At 49.7% G+C, this 21,799-nt stretch overlaps 1 protein-coding gene across 6 annotated transcripts in view; it reads left to right on the top strand.

Moving 5' to 3' along the window:
* The window catches only part of LOC108002811 (irregular chiasm C-roughest protein), a 279,347-nt gene that overhangs the window by 217,755 nt on the left and 39,793 nt on the right, over nt 1–21,799 (top strand). For all 6 annotated transcript variants that reach the window (XM_062071240.1, XM_062071241.1, XM_062071242.1 and 3 more), the window contains one exon: nt 14,608–14,948. In XM_062071240.1, the coding sequence (XP_061927224.1) occupies nt 14,608–14,948 (341 nt within the window). The remainder of the gene's footprint in view (nt 1–14,607; nt 14,949–21,799) is intronic.

Below are 21,799 nucleotides of genomic sequence, written 5' to 3' on the forward strand. Positions count from 1 at the left end.
CACGCGGGACTAATCCAACCCGGTTGGATTTATTTAAATAGGGGCACCGCAAAGTTGAAACTTTCATCGATAACATTGCCCGTTCCAACGGACGGTTATAAAGTAGTTAAGTCCCGCCCCGCGTGATTTATGAACGACACAGCAAATCTCATTTCGCCCTCTCCTTTTTTCCCTCTTCCCTCCCCTCGCTCCCTTTTATTCCCAATTTATCCTTTCCTCCTTTCCGTTCGTTGTTTCACACGGATGCACGGATGCCAATAATTCCCCGCGTACAACTTTGAAGCAACGGTTCGAAAGGGAGCTTAATCCGGTATCGAGGATAGATTATCAATCATTAAACAATTTTCTCCTCCTCCCTCGGCGCAGAATCATAGACGAATACCTCCGCCATTGGAGCCCATTAATCTTCGACCGTTCGTGCGAAATAAAAAACCTTCTCCTGCGGGCGGTTCTTTCCCCGCCGCATCGGGACACGCGAGCATTTCCACGTTTCCAGCGGTTTGTGCTCGCGTTTATCGAGTCCTCCCCGTACTCGATGAATCCTGAACAACGAATTCCTTTTTCGTTGTCACACCTCGCCATCGAGGATCTTCTCTCTCCTCCCTGTCTATCATCCGCGAAACTTTTCCTTCGATTTCGAGACAATTCCACCACTTGGAGTCAATGATTTCCAGTCCACGAACGAATTGTAAAAGCCTATGAATTCAATGAACCGTCCAAGACCGCGAACGACCGCGTCTCTTTATTTCTAATTTCGAGTAAAGCCTGTGTACGCGATCTCTGTGTTACGCGAATTAGAGGCATTAACGGCTCTGGAACCCGCAGTAGAATTGGTCGGCACGTTGTCAGACCAGACTGAGACCAGGCACGGAATATTCTTGAAGGGGAGTGGATCGCCTCGTCGCGTGTCGTGCGCATTTTCGCGATCGTACACGTCCGCACAGTTCCTTTGTCCAATTACATAATCGACGTAATTAAGAACATTGCCGAGGGTGGGAAGATCGCTTTCTCTCTCGCTTTCTAATTCGCGTAGAGGAGGAGGGAGGGGGAGGAAGTTGGGCGTAGCTATTTAATAATTTGTTTGCCTCTCGAGTCGCGTAACAAGATCTCATTAAAACAGTGTACAACTGCTTTTATCTGGATCGGGTTGGAAACGTTTCACGCTCCGTTTCGCCCATCCGTTTCTTCGTCATCTTTTGCTCGTTCGTTCGCAGCAGAGATTGTCCTCGTCCAAGTCAATGAGACCATTATTTCCGGGGATTAATCGAACGATTTTCTCCTTTTTTCCTTTCTTTTTTCACCCTCCTCCCTCGACGAGAACAATACCGATCGACGATGTATGCAAGATTTTTCATGGTTCGGGAATCGCGATATAAAGGCACACTGGGATATATTTTATCCCGCGGTCGTTCCTCCTTCGTCCCCTTTCCTTTCTTTCTTTTTCTTTTTTTTTCAGTTCGTTAAAGGAACGTTTTCTCCCTTTCGAGGTTTCGCAGGTCGTTTTCCGGTAACCTTTCGATTCTCAATGTCTACCTCATGATTTATTCATAACCGGCGGCAACCATCTCGGCAAGTTACGTGATACGTTAAATATTTGTAAATATTCATCGTAACCGGGCAGGGATTTTTGCATGCTCCCTCTGTGGGTGTAACCCCGTATCTCGTTTGTTAGTCGGCCATTGAGAAAACCGAGTTATCGCCGAACATCAAAGCCACCGCGAGACACACGACCACGAGGATCAATTAAATATTCAACGACGTCGTGCTTCAGTCTCGTGACCCAGAAACGTGATATTGATATCACCACCATCGCGATGCAATTGTGCGCAACCGTGTCGCGTGCTTCTGTTTCTCCCTCTTCCTCTTTTCTCTCTTTCTTTCTCTCATTCTTTCTCGAATCGAGATCGAATCAAGTCGCACAATGCGCAATGCTCGTCCAATCCTTGCTTACTCCCCACCGCGAATCGAGTTTTTATTTTTTAATTACCTACGATGACATAAAGAGCGGAAAGAGAAGACGGAGGAGGAGCGGAGAAAAAAGCAGAGGAGAAAAAGAAGGAGAAACGGAGAGAGAGAAGTTGCACGAAGGGAAGTTGCGAAAAAATTAACGGGAGGGTAAAAAGGCCACAGAGGGTAGCGTAATCTTCCGAAAGTCCACGAATTACGTTTTTTAATTCCCCCGGTTCTCCCGATTATGCTCGTAGATACCACAACGCATCCGCTTGAATTTTTACCGCCCCTTCCCTCCTACTTCCACACTTCTTTGCAACAACAATAACAACAACAACAACAACACGTTCGTAGGATTCCACCCCGGTAATCGTACACCGGGAGCCAAGTATTATTCATGACTCGTCTTCCCCCGGCTATTTTCTCCTCTCTTTTCTCCTTCCTGCCCGCCTTTCACGAGTTTCCTCGCATCCTGCGCCGTAACGCGGAAACAAAGGGGAGATAATGGGGGGAAGTTGAAGGCGAAAATTGGAGCGGAGCTCCATCGAAATCGCGGAAATTGTCGTGTCGCTTGCCCGACGCTCTTCGAATTTTCCCCGAGAACAATTTTCGGCATTCTGGTTGGAGAAGGGAAGGATTGCGCCCGGTCCTCGAGAAATTCGAAGGGAGAATTCCCGGTTGGTTAGAGATCTTAAATCGGGGACCCCGATTCGCCCCTTCACTCTCGAGATTGTAAACAGTACGATAATGACCATTCTTATTACCATCCGAAAAGGGAGAATTTTGCACGCGAGAGGAGGGAGAAGTTGGTTCGAGAGCGAGACCGATCTAATTAACAATGCTAACGAACGAACGCTCCGTATCGAATTAAGCGGATACGCGCCACGTTTTAAATGCGTCGCGTAATGTTTTTTACTTTTTTTGGGCTTTTTCGCTCGACAAGATTTGAGAAGAGGAAGAAGAGGAAGAAAAAGAAAAGAGGAGAAAGAAAAGAAATGATGGAAACGAGACGCCGAGAATGACGATCCATCCTAATTTTTTCCTTTTTTTTTCCCCCGCCCATCCCTTTCTCTTTCACCTTCTCTCCCTCTACGACCGAGTGTCAGTCGCCGGAAGGAACAAGAAATTAATAGCGGTGCGGCCGCTAAGCAAAATTGCGCGCGGTATTACCTTCTTTAAAAGGTGCGCTGATTAAGAGCACCCTCGACCTACTTAACTCTTTTCCCCGGAATAAAATAATCGTGAAATTAAACTCGCGATGACTGGGCTATTTGAAAGTTAAATCCGCGCCGTGACGAGCCAGAAGGGGCAATCGTGTAACGTAACTAAATGTTCCTTCCCCTTTCTCCTGCCTTCCTTTGCCACCTTTCGAACCCAGCTTCCCGTCGAGCTTCCCATTCAGAACATTCTCCTCCCCTCTCTCCACCCTTTTCTTTTCTTCTTCTTCTTCTTTTTTTTTTTTTTAATATCAACCCCGCTTATAGGCTGTAAGATTCTTCTTACCGACCAAAGTTTGTAGCCACAAAGAGTGCTCGTGGCCACCTTTATTGTTCGCGTGAATAAATACTGTATATAATAGAAGTGCCTAGCCATCTTCGGATAATGGAACTGTATTTACATCGAGTTTTCTTCTTCGCGACTATCCTCGTTGTCCTCCACCTCCTTCTTTCCCCCTTCCATCCCTCGAGGATGCTCTTCCTTCCTTCCTTCCTTCCTTTTTTCTTTCCTTCCTTCCTTCCTTCCTTTTTTCTTTCCTTCCTTCCTTCCTTCCTTCCTCGGTTCAAAGTGTTAATCTATCACTTCTCTCGGGCGGGATTAATTATACGCGCCACTTCTAAGTGTTTCCCTCTTTTTTCCCTCCCCACTCGATTGTTACACTCGATCGAGAGAGGAAGGGAAAAAGAGAAGAAAAGAAAAGAAAGAAAGAAAACGTTGATTCATAATCCGTGCAATTTCATTCGCGCGCGCGTATCCGGTACACGGTGTTGATAATCGATTGGAGGGGTGGAGAAGCCCTGGAGGAGAAACGAGCTATCGCGATTAATTAGCCGGCGGCAAATCCTTAACAAGGTTTAACCGAGAAATCCTTTTTAATCGGCGCGTCGAATGTCGTTACTCGAGACGGATTAGCGGCCACGACTCTCCAGCAGTCCAGACATTACCGCGGATTTCCTCGCCGTGGCAAATCGAGAAGCCGTTAAAGCGTGTTCCCGCGGTCCACTCGGCCGTGCTCAATGGGATTATCGATACTCCGATTATTTCACTTACCGTTGTAACGATGTTATTGTTTGATCAATCGTGTTTGAACAGCGCCTACATTCGCTCGAGCCTCGAAATCCTTCGTCTCTCCCCCTCCCACACTGCTCGCTTCGTTATCGAGCTCGTTAAATATCTTGAAAACCGCTGAACTCGCGGATCGATCGGGTTCGGCGACACTCCAACTGGCAGAGCGAGCGAGCGAGCGAGAGAGAGAGAGAGAGCGTGTGTACGAAAGTGGAGGCTGGTCGATTCCAGGGAGTGGAAATGAAACGGAATGGAGGGAACGGTGCGTTAATTTGGAAACACCTGTGCGGTTGATCGAGCGTCGCCTCGAATCGATTTCGTTTCCGGGATTTCTCCGCCGCGAGACGGTTAGCTACGCGTCTGAAATTTATTTGAAGCCAAGCCGCAACCACCTCCTCGGGAACTCGGACGTTATTCACCCTCCGGAGACACTCGAGTCAAATCCGCGATAAAGAATTTCCTCGTTGCCAAGGAATACGCCCACGTAGTTTGTTTCAGCCTTTCATCATAGGGATCGGGCGTAAGAAGCTTAGTGGAAAGGATGCGGTGGCGGGGAGATATCGGCGCGTGTTCCTCCGCCCCATTGGCGGGTCGCAAAATTAACCGGTTAACATGTGGGTCCTCGGTGAGGAGAGCGGGGCATCGAGGCGGTGCGATTAACTTCGATCCACGCGTAATTAATCGAGGATTAATCGAATTAGCCGGTATTGGGTCGGCCACGGTGGCCTCGAGTCGACGATCAGTCGGAAAGGACATCGAGGATCGTTGATCGGGTGTAGTTGTGCGTCGATACCCGTCGATTACGAGGCGGTGAGAACCGAAATGGGGAGGGAGAGGGGGATAGGATGCTCTCGCCGCGGACGCCGAGCTCGCTCGAAAGCTTACCGAAAGGGATAACCGATTCCCTTCCCGTCGTTTTCGAAGATAAAATAATTTACGCGGAGGAGAAGGGTTAAATGGAAGCGGCCGGCAGAAACTGGAGGATCGCGTAATGGAATAACGAACCGCCGGGTATGATAATGGAGTGTGGAGGAATGGAGGGTGGTGTTGGTAGGTAGGCGTTGTAACGTAGAATCGTTTAAGCACGGGGCAAAATAACGCTGGACGCGCAATAAACTTTATTCCACGCGCACAAGTATTTCATATTTCCGGGGGTGGATAAGGAAGATGGGAAGGGGAGGGGGACCACCACCACCGTTTCTTCTATCTCGTTTCACAGCGTTAAATTTTCATCCCGCTAAAAGAATTACTCGCGACGAGACGTTGCTCTGTTTCTATTCATCCTCGCGTTTATTAAAATCACGGAAAGACGGTGTAATTACCCCGAGACAGCTTCCTCCGGCTCCTACAAAAACCGGGGAACCGAGACGTGTCTTTCGTTTTTTCGACTTTATCCCACGTTTTCTACGTTTTCTCCTTTTCTCTCTCTCTCTCTCTCTTTCTCTCTTTTCTTTCCTTTCCTTTCTGTCTATGCACGTAAATGCACGCGCATGTATTATACCGGTAACGTATATATATATATATAAAACGTATAAGCGGATATGCACACGTATCTTAAAAAAGGTCTTAATTTCGTAGGAATGATTTTCCGGGAGGACGGCGAGGAAAAACGGTGACGGACGATCCCTAATTCCCACCTCACCCGTCTACGTATTCTATTTTCAAACTCGTGACGGGCACGGAAGATCCGCGTGCACGTATATCTCATAAACGAGGACGTGTCTGTTTTTTTTTCGGCGAGGAATAAATTTATACACGTGCGTGAGCCACGGTGGCAGCGCGCGGTCGTAATGAGGAAATATCGTTTCACGATATCGATCCACGCGGCGAAAGGTCAACCCTAGAAGGGGTTGCCGGCTGACAAACCCTCCGTCACAGAGGCGCACACGTACACGGGCCGGCGAGCATACGAGCGGCTCTCTCGCCTACGTACACGCGCCTATACGATACCAACGCCGCCAAGTCTTTCACGGATATTTTGATTCTTGTAATGAGACCCCCTCCTCGGGTGATTAACGTGAAAGCTCGGTGACAAGTGCTCGATCGAAGGTCTACGTCTCCCCGTCGCTTTCTTTTTCCCTTCTCCCTCTCCTCCCCTCTCTCTCTTTCCCTCCCTCCCTGTCCCTTTCCCCCGTCGTGTGGTTTCGCGCCAGACGATGTCGCCATTTAAATATGAATCAACCCGATCGATCGATGAGGAGTTTAGAGAGGATCGGAGAATTTGATCGGCGAATTCGTGGCGCAAATAAAAGAAGAAAAGAGGTGACGATTTTTGAAAATGTCGGTCGATCGGTTGGACGAAATGAAAAATAAATGGGAGGAGCGACCGTTGGAAAGTTGATCCGTTATTTTTCTCGACGAGACACAATCGTCCACCGTGAGTTTGAACTGCAAACCGCTCACCATCACGAGCACCATCGTCTTTCTTATACTATACGAGGCTGCACTTAAGTGTCCGTCTATCGTTCCCTCCGCGGAATGATCATTCCATCACGGCGCAAATATTGAATTTACATGGTCGTCTCGTTTCTGCATTGCAGATGTATACGCTCGAGGGATGTGAACCGCGGCCTCGTACATATGTACCATCGGGCGTATGTACCCGGCGGCGCACATAGAGAGGGAGAGAGAAGGAGGGATAGACCGTAGGGGGTACTGTGACCGGCGTTTACTGCCTCTTTGCGACGAGGTCTCGTGGTCTCGTTGTATCAACTCGTGTCTAATGAAATCTGATTCGCGAAACGAATTCCACACCGTTCTGCCACGATTTAATCCCGTTCGTCTCGAGTACCATCCACGGTGCCTGCTCGCCGCCCGTTCTTTGAACAACCCCCGACAGTAATATCCGCGAAAACCAACATTTTGCGCCCTTCCATAACGATCCCCTCGGCCCAGCGTCGGTTTACCCTCTACCACACCCGTCCGTTCGCGTTACATCGAACGGGATCGAACGGGATCCTAAAATCATATTTCGAAACGTTTCGTTTCACGAGTTTCATACGCGTGCCCAACACTTTGGAAATATGATCTGTTCTACTACCACCCTCCCCTTCCTTCTTCCTCCTTTCCCTGCGTTTCGAATTAATCCCCCTAATTAATTAGCAGCGCGGGGAAATTAATCAATTGGATTAATAGATTGTAGCCGAGCCGTAGAGAGGGGGCCTGTTTCGTTAACGACCAAGCTGCAGGAATCGAGCAGTAGATGGCAATCTGGGTCACCGACAGCTTCCTTTCCTCTCCGCTGAATATTCGAAAATTGCGCCCGCCTCCCTATAATTTGGAATATTAAACTCGGAAAAGGAGAAGTCTAACGACGGTGCTTGAATAACCTCCATTAGTCATCCATTCTCCCGTACCACCACCACCACGGTCACGAAAAATCTCCTCGATCCCGCCTCTATATTTTTCCTCCTCTGCCTTCCCCCGTATATCTGTTCCCCGTAACGGAGAGCGAAAACAATTTGGAACCGTTCGCGAACTGTTCGGACGAAACGGACAGAGAGAGGGGGAGAACGATCGATATCCGCTTCGCGAGTTCACGATCTTAAATCACCGGGCGCAGCTTGAGCCCGGACAAGCAAGGATTCCCTCATTGTGAGGCAGGGAGCGTACTGTCACGGCGCATAACTTGGATATTATATGTGTCCCGGTTGCGCTCACGGGTTTCGCTCGCTTTTCCGTTCAACCCCAAGCGCGTTCGAGCGCCGAGGAAAGGATACGACGCGATGGTGGAGCCGGTTTGCTGGTCGGAGGATGTTTTCTGATGCATAAAAGGGACACGTAACTCGCTTAAGCTCCCCCCTCCTCCGAGGAATGGAGCACGGCATTGTCCCCGCGAAACGTCTTGTCGAGTGTTTCGAAGTAGGGGGAGGAAGAAAGTTGAAAACGGGGCCGAGGTTGAAATAGGGATCGCGGTTCCCCTATCGTGGTTGGATTTAATCCGGTTGGACCGGTGATGAAGATGGAGCTGGAGCTGTTTCTCTCTCTCTCTCTTTCTTTCTCTCCTCCTTCTAGGAAGGGGGTGGAAAGTTTTTCAAACGGCTTCGTCCTTTTTTTCGAAACTCTTGGAGAAAGTTTGGGACGGGGAGTACGTTTCACGTGTATGCATGTATGCCGTGTATTTCCCGTGTCAGCGTTAGAGAGTTTTCTAACCGAGTTAGCAGCGGTAACAACCGTGAATGGCGTACGTGACATTTACTCAGAACCTCGACCACCTTCTTTCCGCACCGCACCTGTACGTTTCCAAGGGTCACAGGGTAATTGTTGAAAGGGCAAGTTAAAGCTGTCGATCGGCGTACAAAGAGGCGTCGTGTACGCGACACACCCATCTCACGTATCCTCCAATGAACCGTAGCCATAATCCATATCGCCGAGCTATATTAAAATCTATCGTTGAAAGGGGAATCCGAGCGAGATTCGGCTCGCGATCCGAGGCAAGCACCGACGTTATTGGGATAAAAACGCTCGAAACAATGTTCGATGAGAAGAATCCTACTCACTAGTTCAATACTAATTTCAATTTCTTTTTTCTTTTCTCCCCTTTACGATCTCGCTGCGACAACAGAAACAATTATCGAATCTGAATCTTCCGTTTTTTTTTTTATAAATTCTCGTAGAAATAATTATTCGTAGCCGGTTCAATCTCATCCGTTCGAATAAACAACGAACGAAATCTATTTTATTATCGGTCTATCGATGGTCGCGAACGACGCAATGGCCGGCGGCGTTAAAGTACTCAACTTCCGGCGTCGAGGTCGAAGGGCGCTTTGGGGCTGCGACGTTAATTAAAACGAACGAATCGAACTCCTCCGAGGAATAATTCTGGTGCGTCCTTTTTTTTTTTACGATTGAAAGGGTGGAGCAATCGGAAACCGCAACAGCCTCGATACAGCTTCGCCGTCCTCGTTCTGTGACTTTGTCGGTCATTCGAGATTGCGCCTCGAGTTTTCGCGCACGAAGCTGCTTGTTTCGGCGTGTGCTACGTTGGTACACGCGCGTGTGTACGCGCGCGCGCGTCAATTTGGCATTGTGGGGTCCGTGTGCAACGAGTACGGGGGCGCGCACACAGCCAATGTTGATTGTTGTGTGAGCACACAATGCGTTGCAACAGCCAGCCGCATCTAGCCCGGCCAGACTGCGTAGCACGGCCAGGCCTGACAGTTTTCGTTGCGCCATGAATACTGATACGAGCAAACACGGTCCGGGGGAAAACGGTTACGCGATAATAAATCAATTTTCCGGTGACACGTGCGCCTTGGGAACAGGATTGAAAAAAACAATCCGTGGACGCGACGTTCGAAAAGCGTGTAGGGGAGGGGATTCGTAAGGAAAAAATCTCGCTCGAGGTTTTCTGCCTGCCGAATTTTCCACCCTCTTCGATTCTTCCTTCCTTCCTTCCTTCCTTCCTTCCTTCCTGTTTTTTGTTCTTTTTTCGCCTACGTGAAAAAGATGGGCGGTTAATAGATATTTAATCGAAATCCGTCGAAGCGATTATGGATTATCGGTGGAAGGTGGAGCCCCAGCCTCGATAAAAATGATATATATATATTCGGGACGGTTCTCGAAACCGGTTTTTCGCGCGTCAGCTGGCCTCCCCGTGACGAGGCGCGGGCTGGCGAATCACGGATGGAACAGCCGGGACTGGGGAGAAGTTAAGAAAGTACTAATGGCTTCGTTAATTCCGGGCAATCGGTCTGGGGAATGGAGCACGAATTTTCACCTTTTCGCAGATATAACTCGCTCCATCTCCCGTCTGTCTTGATTCCCCGGACGCGCGTAACCACCGACGCCGTTCTTTCGAGGGATCAATCAAAAATTAGGGAGAGCACAGGTAGGTATATATATATATATATGGAGAATGTGTCTCGTGGGAATGCGCGAAAGGCGAGAGGATAGGAAAGGCGCGTTGCGATTGCAACGAGGTGTACGGTCGGGCAAATTTATTCATCGGATTATTCAAATTGAAAGGCGTACTCGGAGGCAGAGATATTACGGTTTCGGCTAGTTATCGGCTTGCCAAGCCCCGAGTAAAATAGAAGAGAGAGAAACGAACGGTTGCATCCCTCCCCTCCCCACCTTTTTCGAGAAAAGGCGACGATTGGAGAAAATTAAGGGAGTCCAAGCAGGTTGAAAGTTTGTTCTCCGCTCGGGTTAATTGTACATCGACATTGAAATGACGAATTATCGAGGAGCAGGGGACGTTAGAGTTTTCAGGATTCTCCTCTTCCAGGTTTTTTCCTTTTCTCACGACGCGATTTGGTTAAGAACAGATTGACCCAATTTAGGGGGTGAGAAAATTATCGGATATTCCATGATGTAGTTTACCAGTAACAACTGCTGCGATCACTAACCGGGAGAGCCATAGTTTCAGATGAACTCCGAACCACTAATGCCAATAGCACACAAAGTTCCCGGATGATCAACCATTTTGGCCGTAACCGGTGGCCAAACGTGCCTTTAACTTCGGTGATCAAACGACAATCGAAGTCGTTAGCCGAATACGATCTGCTTTAAAAAAAGGGACTGTGATATACGATTGATCGATTCCGCGTCGAGAGCCACGTGTATCCTGAAATTCGCGTCTCGGGTCGGATGATAAAATATACGGCCTTGCGATAAAAACGAACCGGTTGTTACCATTGATCGTTTGACCGCTCGTATCGCCGGTACTTATCGAGAAGGAAGGTGGAATCGAGCGTCGCAGTGAATGCGCGTAGTATCTTTGAATTCTGGGTCGCTCGATGACGAATCGAGAGAACGCGGCGTCTCTGCTCGACGACTCGAAGAATGGCCGCGAGTCGACCCGATGTTTCCACTGACCCGATCAATCGCGCCATTTCGATTTTCACCTGTCAAACGCAGTCGTCGCGTCCATTCCCTCCCTCTCCCCCTCCTTCCACTCGCGAATCCGATTTTTCCAAGCGGAAAAACGCGTCGCCGATTATCGGGACGCGGCAGGATTACATAATTTCGATACACGTGGAGATCGCTCGATTACGTTAGCCGCTCGATGGACCCTTTTCACGCGAGGTATATATATATATACACATGTAGGGATGGATGGAGGGGGTAGGGCTCGTCAAAATTTCGATGACGACGGCCGTAAGCCAGCCACGCGACAAACGAGTGCGTTTGTTCGACGGCGAGCGCCGCTTCGTCCCTGCGCCGCGTTGATAATTGCCGCGGCATTCGGGTGTAATTGTTCGGATGAGCAACGGCCAATTAATTATCGGCCAAGCACCGACGAGCCGCGTCGTTTTATCGGCGAGCCGTGATCTACGAATAATACCATGCACCATTCGCTCGAGAGTGCGCGTCCATAGCCTGGCTGCATCCATGGATCGCAGTCAGGGACGTAATACACGCGTGATCACCGAGGCGTAACGGCGAGGAGAGGCGCAAGAGGCGGGACACGTACACGTGGCTCGAGACCGCGCGAAATTTTAACGCGGTATAAAGCGTGCGAATGAATCTCATGGATAAGTTGGCGCACTCGTCGAGCCACTCGTTTCGAGACAGAGTGAAAATCGTCGATGGATCGTGTCTCGATAAAATTGAAATCAGCACTTCGCACTTGCCGCGTTCACCGCCACGCCGCGGACGCATTATCCTCGTTACGCGCCATATCGAAACTTTTAATTACCTTTCGGACAAGCGGATCGCGTCAAGGGGTAACGAGTGACGCGTTGCATGTTCCATTTTATTTGTATCCTATTTGTGTGTATTTTTCCCCCCCTCTTTTTCTTCATTTGGCGCGAAGCCTCTAGTGCTCTCGCGAAATTTCACTAACGACTCGACGAGACACTGGAGAGTTTGGACGAGCACGATTATATCACGAAATTCGCGGCGAACGGAATCGGAATCGAAATTCGCGATCGAGGTGGAATGGCGTGGTGGTTAAAAATCGTTGATTTGCGGCGAGTTTGGCCGGAGTGGATGGAACACGGCTGGGACGCGAGGAACGAAAAATATTGGCCGGTTGACGATAAATATCCCTCAAAATTTTTCACCGCATCGGTGATTATTTATCGCGGAAATATAACGTAATCCGAGTAATTATATCCTCTGGCCGCTTCCCGATGCGTGGATTCGATTGAAATTAATTTAAAAATATTAATCGCGATTATTTGACCGATAATCCGTGATCGAGAACGGAACGTAAAAATTTCAAACTTCGGTTAGAAGGGCGCATTGATTAATTAGAATCTAAATTTTTCTCCTTTAACATTTGAAATCGAAAATTTTACGCGTCTGTAATATCCTCCGTGACTACGAATACTTTTAATTCCGAAAATCGGGCCGAAACCCGTGCTTCGCCAAAATTCAATTTCAAATTTTATCGACAAAGTCGTGTCATCTCTTACACACGCACGCTGCGATAGATCGTGTAATCCGTGAAAAAAATAGCCTCGAATTCGAAAGAAAACGCCGCGATACATTCGACCAGAGAGTGAACCTTACTACGATTATGTGGATGTTTTCATTTTCCACGCGTTCCACGGGAGGACAAGTTGGTAATAAAACGAGGAACGTACGCGTTAAAGTGGCGCTTATCGATTCGAGCCGCAAAGCCGCAGCCGATCCAGGCATTTGTCAACGACGACAGGAAACGTGGCCCACATAGGCCGCGTCGCGGACACGTTTCACAGTTCCTAGGTGAGCACGGGACGAGGGGGCTCGCCGTCATACGGCGTAAGCGGGCACAAGCGCAATTATTATTACGTCCATTAGGCTTGTATTCCATTGAAACGGTTCGGACGACCGAGCTTATTATCCTATTGAGCTCGTAAGCGGGCGGCCGCGCGATGTCGTACGACCGTCTTACGACGTCCTCCCCTGCGGAACATGGCGCGACAAGAGCCGTGTCCGTCCCCTTCTCCTCTGCGTCGTCGTTCAACTTCAACGAGAAACACGAGCGGAACTGCTCTTCTCGAACAACGGTGTCGCGGTATATACGGAAGCTTAGGGACGAAGTTGGGCGAAAGTGCGGCGGTTAAGGTAAATTTCGAGAAATATTCAAGAGGAGGAGACGACGGGGAGAAGAAATCTTGCGTAAAGTCTCGGAAAGACGGCGATGCAGACGATGCGACGATGGTCCGATCCAAGCGTAAGAATCGGACGAATGAAAGTTAATTGAGAGGTCGATGGAACGATTAGGCCGAACGGCCGGCCGATGACGTGACCGCGCGTGGAACGTCTCTCGATCAAGGGAGGAGGAGAAGGGGACGTGTTGGAGAAGGAGAGGGGGAAATTGCCTCGCGTAGATTGCAACGCGGTGGAGGAATTGAACGCGTACGTTGCCAGACACCGCCAGTATCGAAACGATGACCTCGAATATTTACATATATATATATTTGGTTTGGAAGAGCTTCGACTTTCGCCAATCGGCGACGAAGAATATTTCAATATCGATCACGCTCTCCCCTCCGGGTCACGAATGTAATTGTCGCGGCAACTGCAACGATACCAGGAGAGCGAGTTGATCGAGTTTTATTAAAGTGTTTCTCGATCGTTTAGCGTTCCCCGCGCTCACCCTCCTCCCCTTCCTTTTCCCCGACGAGATCGTCGCCCTTTGTCGTCGTCGTCGTCGTCGTCGAACGAGTGGCGCAATAATTGCCAGCAGCGGAGTGTATTTTTTTCGTCGCAAAACGGTATTACCGTCGTAAACGAACTAAAAAGGGGGGAGGGTGAACGCGATGGTAAATGGGCCCCTCCTCTCTTTCTCCCCTCGTCGTAATGGTGGCATCACGTGCGCTGCCGTCTACACGGAGAGAGGAACGTCTAGGAACGCAATAATAAATTGCTGCACGGGGCTATAGTTTTATCGTCTCATTTACGACGACGACTTCTTGGTCTCCGCTCTCGTTTTCGAATCCGATGGGACCATAAAGATAAACAAGGACGGCTCGAAGGTAAACGGGGCGAAGGCGGTCGTCTGCAAGGTCGTTAAACAAGCTTCGGCTGGCGAACTGGGCGGCTAGCGAGAAAGGAAGACGAGGAGAAGACGGGGGGGACTTGAGTAACGACGCCTTTACGTTTTTAACGATAACCACCTCTTTGGAATATCGTCGCGCCGATGTAAATGCGTTCGATGTATAATTCGATTATCGACCGTTTTTACTTCCTCGTTTGCCTACTATTCCCTTTCCCCCCCCTGTCGAAGACCAAAGTCGCAATTGGCCGCGTTTTCGAGCGATCGATCAAGCGTTAAGCGATGACGAGCGTTGAATTGTAATAACGGTGTGGCGTAGATATCGCTCGAATCGAATTACTTCATTTTTTCTTCCTCTTCTTCCCGCGGTATCGCGTAACCATCGATTAGACTATCCTCTCCGCAACAACAGCGAGTTCTAACCCCATTTTCCGTTGTTTCAGCGCGAGGACGAGAGGCGTGGCAAGATCAACGCCGTCTATAATCTGGTTGTCGTTGCTACTGACACTGGGGACGAGGACAACGGCGTCAGCGACGAACATGACGAACGTGTCACCGCTCGCCTCGACGGTGAGGCCGATCACGACCACGGAAGTAGTTTATCAGAGATTCGCGATCGAGCCGATGGATCAGACGGCGGTGATTGGCAGCCGGGTGACGCTTCCTTGCCGGGTCCTCGATCAGAAGGGACCTATTCAATGGACAAAGGACGACTTCGGGCTTGGCGCCGTTAGAAATCTCACGGGATACGAGCGTTACGCCATGATCGGCAGCGACGAGGAGGGTAAGTGAAGAAATTTGCACACAATAACGCCATCGGAACGACGATACCAGATAGACTTCGTTAAAGTCATCTTTTATCCCCTTATCTCTCCTCTGTCTCCTTCCCCCCGTCTTTTTTTCCCTCTCTCTTCTTTGTACCGGCTCGGTACCGGTTTTAATCCAAGTCGCTTCGCTTCGGTTCGGACTCGGAGAATTCATTTTTTCCTCCCCCCCTCAACTTGTCCGTGCAAAAGGGATGGAAACTGCACGGAGTGCTCCACTTTTCCGACGTGTTTGTTGCGTTTAAATTACACGGTGTCCTTAAGGAGAGGCGGTATCTCCGCAGGCATTCGCGAAATTGCTTTCCCCTTTGTTGCACGTAGGAAGGAACAACGATATTGGAAAATGCTTATGTGCGCGAACAAATTGAAACTCCTGTATTTGCAAACAACCGGGATAAGAAAACGATCCCTTGTCTCGCTCCCCTCCTGACGATGTACACGAAGGAAGGTATCCTGTCTCCGGCCTTTAACCCCCAACTTACTAATTTAAATTTTCCCGTCTCGATACGATCTCGCCTGAGTCGAAATTTCACGGTGATAAATCCTCGAGGTCTGAGTCTCGTTCGAGGGATAAGGGGGGGCCGCGCAACTATCCACCCCCTCGACGGATCGCCCGTTCGGAATTAACCGCGGATTTCGAAAGGTTTCGACGGTGTGGAGCGTCGATGCAATCGATCAACGTGCGCGAACGAAGGATGGAAAGAAAGGAGAGAGAAAGATATGGTGCCTCTTTTCGTCCATCGCATCGATTGCACGCGTGTTGGAGGAATAGATGGATCGAACGGCCGGCAACGGACAACCGGCTGCAGAGGGGTAGAACATATTTTTTTCAGGGCGAGCTAGATACAAAATCGAACGAGAGCCTCGATGGAGGCTCGGACGCGTCCGATCGACAGCGCCATTTCCTTCGCGCTCCTCGTTTTCCGTTTTTTCCCGCAGCGGCGGCGGCGGCGGCGTTCGCCAGAGGCGGCACGCAGCTGCGATACACGATGGGTCAGTTTGCACGGACCAAATTCAATTTCCTGCGGCCTATTGATCTTTTTTCCTTCCTCTCCTCCTTTTTCTCTTCCTTCTTTTTTTTCTGCTATGGAATTGCGAGAGAGAGGAGGAGGGGAGGGAAAAGAAGGCTGAGAGGGAATATTTTATGGCGAGTGCGTGGAAATCGAATCGCGAATTCATGCCGCAACTCGTTTCTCGCTTCGGAACAGCTTCGTCCATCTTCGTTTGTTCGTTGTTCGCGAAACATTTTAACCCGATTGCGTTTTGACGTTTGTACACGCGTACATAGGGTAAATCGATCGGCAGGGGAGGGGAGAGAAAAAAAGAAGAAAAAAGAAATGGAGGGGAAAGAGACAGAAGGATGGACGAAGTGTCGAGGGAAAAATTCGAACGGACTCCCTTCGGGCATTATTTGGGATGTAACGATGCGCTCTCGAGAGCAGAAGTTGGAAAGTCGCGGTTAGTCGATAACGCGATCGTATTAATGGGCCGCGAGCGGCAAGTTAAATTGCCTTTTTAACGAGTTCCGAAAAATGTGCGCGCCCAGCCTCGCCGACATTCGCGCTCGTCCACGTTCGACCGCCCGCCTCGCTGTATTCCGCTGGAGGGAACACGTTGGCTTCGATGGACGCGGACCAGACATGCGGTGGACGCGGGGACTCGGGTCGACCGGGGAAAAAGGATGGAATTAACGGTGATTCACCAAAGTTTTTCTTGGATCTTTCGAAATCGATGAATCCGTAAAATTGAAACGGCCCCCCGGGAGATTTTCCTTCTTTTTTTCAAACCGTGTTTTCAGGTACGTGGAAATTGGCCGGTTACGCCGAGCAAGGATGGAGCTGCCGTTTATTCGATTACCTGCCAATTAACCACCGGTGCACTCCCACAAAGAATTCCTTTGGCGGAACGCGGAACGGCCGATCTAATCGATTCGCAGCCGCAGGCTATTTTGCGCGGCGTCGCTCGTGCCGGGCGGCGGATTTAGCAATTTCTCCGTGACCGATGCGCGGCCGCGAATCTGTGTCATCTCGGCCGACCATCGCGCCGATACACCGTAATATCATAATACACGGCAACCACCACCACCACCAACACCATCGCCGCTGGCTCGGTCGCGATTTAACGAGCGAACACGCCACCGTACACGTTTCGTTTCCCGTTTCGTGTCGTGGACGCTCGAATTCGCGCCACGCTTTTTCTCCTCCTCTCGTCCGTGTCTAATGCCGCAAAAAGCGAGGCTGCAAAAAGCTGCAGCGTTTCGAGGTTTATCCAGTGAAAAATTTCCACGTTCCGCCGCGATAAAACATCGCTAGCCGTACGGTACACGCGTATCGGCCGGAGCTTTGCCATCTCCCCCTCCCCTCCCCCCACCGGATGCGCCATACGCTCTTCTTTACCTTCTATTTGCACGCCGTTGCGCGTTTCGCGCGACGCGGATTAGCCCGACAACCGATTCTACGATACACCGCCCGCTCTACACGTATCGATGTTATACAGAGCCACTACCCGACTCTCGCAACAATCACGCCGGCTCGAAACGATAAGATTGGTGGCAGGCGAGAGGCGATTGTTTAAGCCAACTTCTCTAACTCTATCGGGCTACTTACCTTTAGAATTTCGGGACGGGAATGCTTTATTTTATCGTGTAGCTAGTAGATTCTTCTCGTTCGTTACAAGGTAAGTTTTTACTTTTCCATTTTTTCCGCCAGTTACAGATTAGTTTTCGCAGGAAAAGGTAGATCTGATTACCCGGGAAGCCTTATCGCCAAGTTTCTTCTACGTCGGCTGTATTGTGCGAGAAAAAAATATGTAGCGCGTTCGCTTGGAAGCCAGCTGGAATCATAGGCCGTTCAACCCCGTTCTTAAAAATTCCATCGCGCACTCTTACGCGTTTCGTCGAGATATCCGTTCGAAACCTGGGGGCTTTGGACGATAAGCTCGGCCTAAGGGACACCCTTCCCGGGTTTCGAGGGTCGTTCCTCCTGTGCATTATTATACACAATATCGTTGCAACGTCATATCCACAGTATACTAACCACGCGGGCGCACACAACACACATCCGCCTCTCTTTAAACTCCCCTCAGTTGGCCATTGTTCCAAGCCAACGTCCTTGCGCGCAGTGGCCGCTGAGTCGATCGGAGGTCCAAGTTTCCACCATTTAACTCCCTTTAATTCCGCCGGGATTAATTAATTTAGAAGCGTTTCGTTTCAAACGGGGGAAGAATCGCCGAGTTTTCGGTGTTTCGAATTCCCGGTAGAAATACCGCGAATCGAGCGTAAATTGCACGTTGTTTTCCCCGTTCTTCCTCCTCGTTAGACTTGATTTTGTTTCACGAAGATGGCGAGGATTCTGCGAGGATAGATAGAATCGTTGGAGAAAGACCGTTAAATAAGTTCCTTCAAACGTCTCCCTTTTCTTTTCCCCCCTTCTCTTTCGTGACTGGATATACATCTAAAGAATGACCTATATACACACACACACATCTTGGTATCCCCTTGGCTCGTGACTTTCTATCAAACTCGAAACTCCCGTTCGAACAAATATTTTCTCCGCGTCTCAGCGCATTCCCGATTTACCCGCGGCAAACAAATCTTGCACGGCACAAGTATCGAAGGTTGGAATACCGTCGAATGCACGACAGAAGCGGGTGGGGAGGTTTTAAAGGGAAGTCGATATTGGAAAGGTCGACGCGGCGTTGGTCGATCGCTGGTCGGTCTCGACTTCCAAGCCAAGCAATCGCAATCAGCCGCGCTTAAAGATGCAAACATCTTGGATGGCGGAGGAACCGTCGTAACCTCCTCTGTTGTGCCCGCGACACTAGTTTCGAACGCGAACAATGGGGTTCGAAGCAAATGCTCCAGTCCCTCGGTCCTCACGCTCGAGTTACTCTCAATTCGCGGATACAGATTGGTAAACAGGTGCAGCGGTGGTCGTGGTGGAGGGAGAAGCGACGGGAAAGCGTAGGAGTAAGTTGTCGAGCCGAAGTTGGAACCACGAGCTGTCGGAGGAGGGGAGACGGTCGCCGCGCATCGATGCATCGACGTGGCCGCGGGATCTGGTCCGGAGTCGGGTGACTGGTGGAGCAGTTTCTGGTTCATCCGGTCGGATGCGCAGCCGGTGTCATGTACGTGTCTCCGCCTTTAATCGACGGATTCGCACCGTATCCGGCGCGATGCGCGGCGGCAAAGTCCTCGAAAGGAGCGGACAAGTTTAAATTAGTTCCGAAACATTTGTCGCACACGTTGCGCCCGGCTAATGCGTCCGGCCGGAGATCGATAGGGAGGATATATCGAGAGATGTGTTGGAAACGGCCGTGTCAGGGGCTTGAGAGACGCGTTAATCGCTCGGCACCGGGATCGAGCCGCGACCGGATGCTCCTTGATGTCTCTAAGCGCGGATCAGAGAGAGGGATAGTGGGATAGGATCGAGGAGAGGCTGCAAGCTAAGATGATTTCCTACTACGTTCCACTAGAACGTTCGGGAAACGTTCGACGAACGGGATATTACTTCTCGAGTAATCGAGTATCGAGAAGATGGTTCGTTTCCTATAACGCGAGAATGTAACGCGTAATTAAATTTCTGCTAACTCGCTCGTCGTCTTATTTGCTAGTTAATATGGACAATCTCCTCCATGGTGGCGATCGTTCGCCACTCGTTCGCCATCTCGAGAACGGGAGGATCGCATCTGGTTTCGCGTAGAGACGGATTTCTCCTCGACGGGTTCGCAAACAGGATGCGAAACCTGTACGACCGGATTCGTATGGTACCCGGGAAAGATTGACGAGGAATAATGAAGGGAAGGCCGTGCGTTTCGTTCGAGGAACGAAAACTTCTATCGAAGGCTATTCAACGCAGTTGTTTATTCGTTTATTAAGGACCAGGTCCTCGAAGGAATCATCGCGTGGAGGTGGTAGTAGTGAACTCTCGAAAACGGTAACGTCTCTATAAATAAAACGGTTATTGCTCGTTAATATCGCGAAACGCGATGCCTTGCCTCTCACGCGCGCTCTTGCTCAACCACCTCGTTATCGATCAGATACTTCTCCCTCCCCCCTTAATAAATACGTTTAATTAACACCGATATCTTTGCGCTCGTAACGGTCGATGTTTGCGGTCGAGATGGGCCGCCAATGTACGAACACGTTTCCGCGCGGGCATAAATTCTCTGGAACGACACGCGTATTAATTGCTCGGCCTCGATGGCCTTAGCCCGGTAATCCGAGGAGGATTTTTCGATCGGTCGATCATCGAGGAGTATCAATTATCGACGTCCAACAGGCTTAGACGGTGGCAGAGGCGCGCTAGCGGCAGCAGAAACAGCAGCAACATGGTCGGTAAGCTCGGTAGGAGCTCGGTGGTCGAGCAACCTGCACGACCGGCTCTGCTCCCGCTTCTGCTCCTGCAACCGACTCGATTAATCGCTCTTACCGGTTTTCACCGACCGTCTCTCTCCTTCTCTCTCGTTGCCAACGGCGCTCTCCACAGCTACTGCGCTCTCTCTCTTTCCTCCTCCTCCTCTATCTCTCGTGCTTTTTCTTTTTCTTGCCCCTCTTCGTTTCTTCTTCGCGTTACCGCTACGTGACGAAGGAGGGAAAAAAGGAAACGATATGGAAAAGATCAGGTACGAATCAGGCGAGCATCGTAAAAAGTGGCATCGAGGGCGCAAACTATTACGAAGGCGAAGAGAAAAAAGAAGCGAACAAGCGAGACAATGAGACCTCCGATGGAAATCCTCGTCGGCTCGCCATTTATTTATTTCGCCGCGCTCCCAGATTTCCTTTTATGACCACCGTGAAATTTACGCCTCGTGTGAATAACGAATTAAACCCTTTTTTCTCTTCTTTTCAACAGGCCACGAATCCTCGTATATAACGTGTACATATATATACGTTTAAACGAATTTTTGGTCCCGCGTTATGTCCAGCTTTTTCCCGTCACGCTGGATATAATGGCCGTTGGCCGATTGAATGGCCGAGAAGAAACAGCGCCGATCAGCCGAGGTTAATGGGAAAAAAGACGGTCCTTTGACGGTTAACGAATCATTGTTCGATGACGTTTAATTTAAATGGGGGAAAATAGAGCGCGGTATATGACAAGAAATTACGAATTAATACGAATAAATTGTCCGTCCGTGTTCTCGATAACGATGCGATTAATCGAAAATGAGAAACGATATATGGAACGTATCGAGCCGATTCTCCGACTCGTATCGCCTAATATCCTCAAATATTGAAACTCGATCGATAAATAACTGGCTGTTAATTTTGAATTCTTTTGAGGGGGGAACGCGATTAAACGAGACAGACATGTTTGCGTTTCGCGCGCGGTCCGTCATTCCGTTTTCACCGCTGAATTCTCGAATTTTCCTTGTTTTTCTTTTCCCCTTTTTCCTATTATTATTTTTTACCATGCGCGTATCCCCCTGGTTAACACCCGCGTTGTTTATTCTTGGAAAATCCAACGCTCGGGATTATATACGTTACACCACGATTTCACGGTTAACTCGGTTTTAAATTCGTGCCACCCGTGGCCGAGGGAAAAAAAAATTTCGCCACTCGAGCGGTCGACGAATGGAGGGGGGAGATGGAGGGGCGGGTCGGTCTGGGCGAAACAAAAGCTCCATTTAAGCGTTTCAACGCAATTTTATGAATAGACCGAGCAATAAAACGTAAGAGGGAGAGGGAAGAGGGTGGATAAGAGTGTCTCTCGTTTTCGAGATTTGAAAAAAAGGGGAGAGGAGGAGGAGAGAAAGAAAGAAGAGGGAGGCGGATTCAGCGCGCGGACGCCGCTCGATTAATCGCGAGATCTCC

The sequence above is a fragment of the Apis cerana genome, linkage group LG2 (genome assembly GCF_029169275.1).
Source record: "Apis cerana isolate GH-2021 linkage group LG2, AcerK_1.0, whole genome shotgun sequence".
Lineage (NCBI taxonomy): Eukaryota > Metazoa > Arthropoda > Insecta > Hymenoptera > Apidae > Apis > Apis cerana.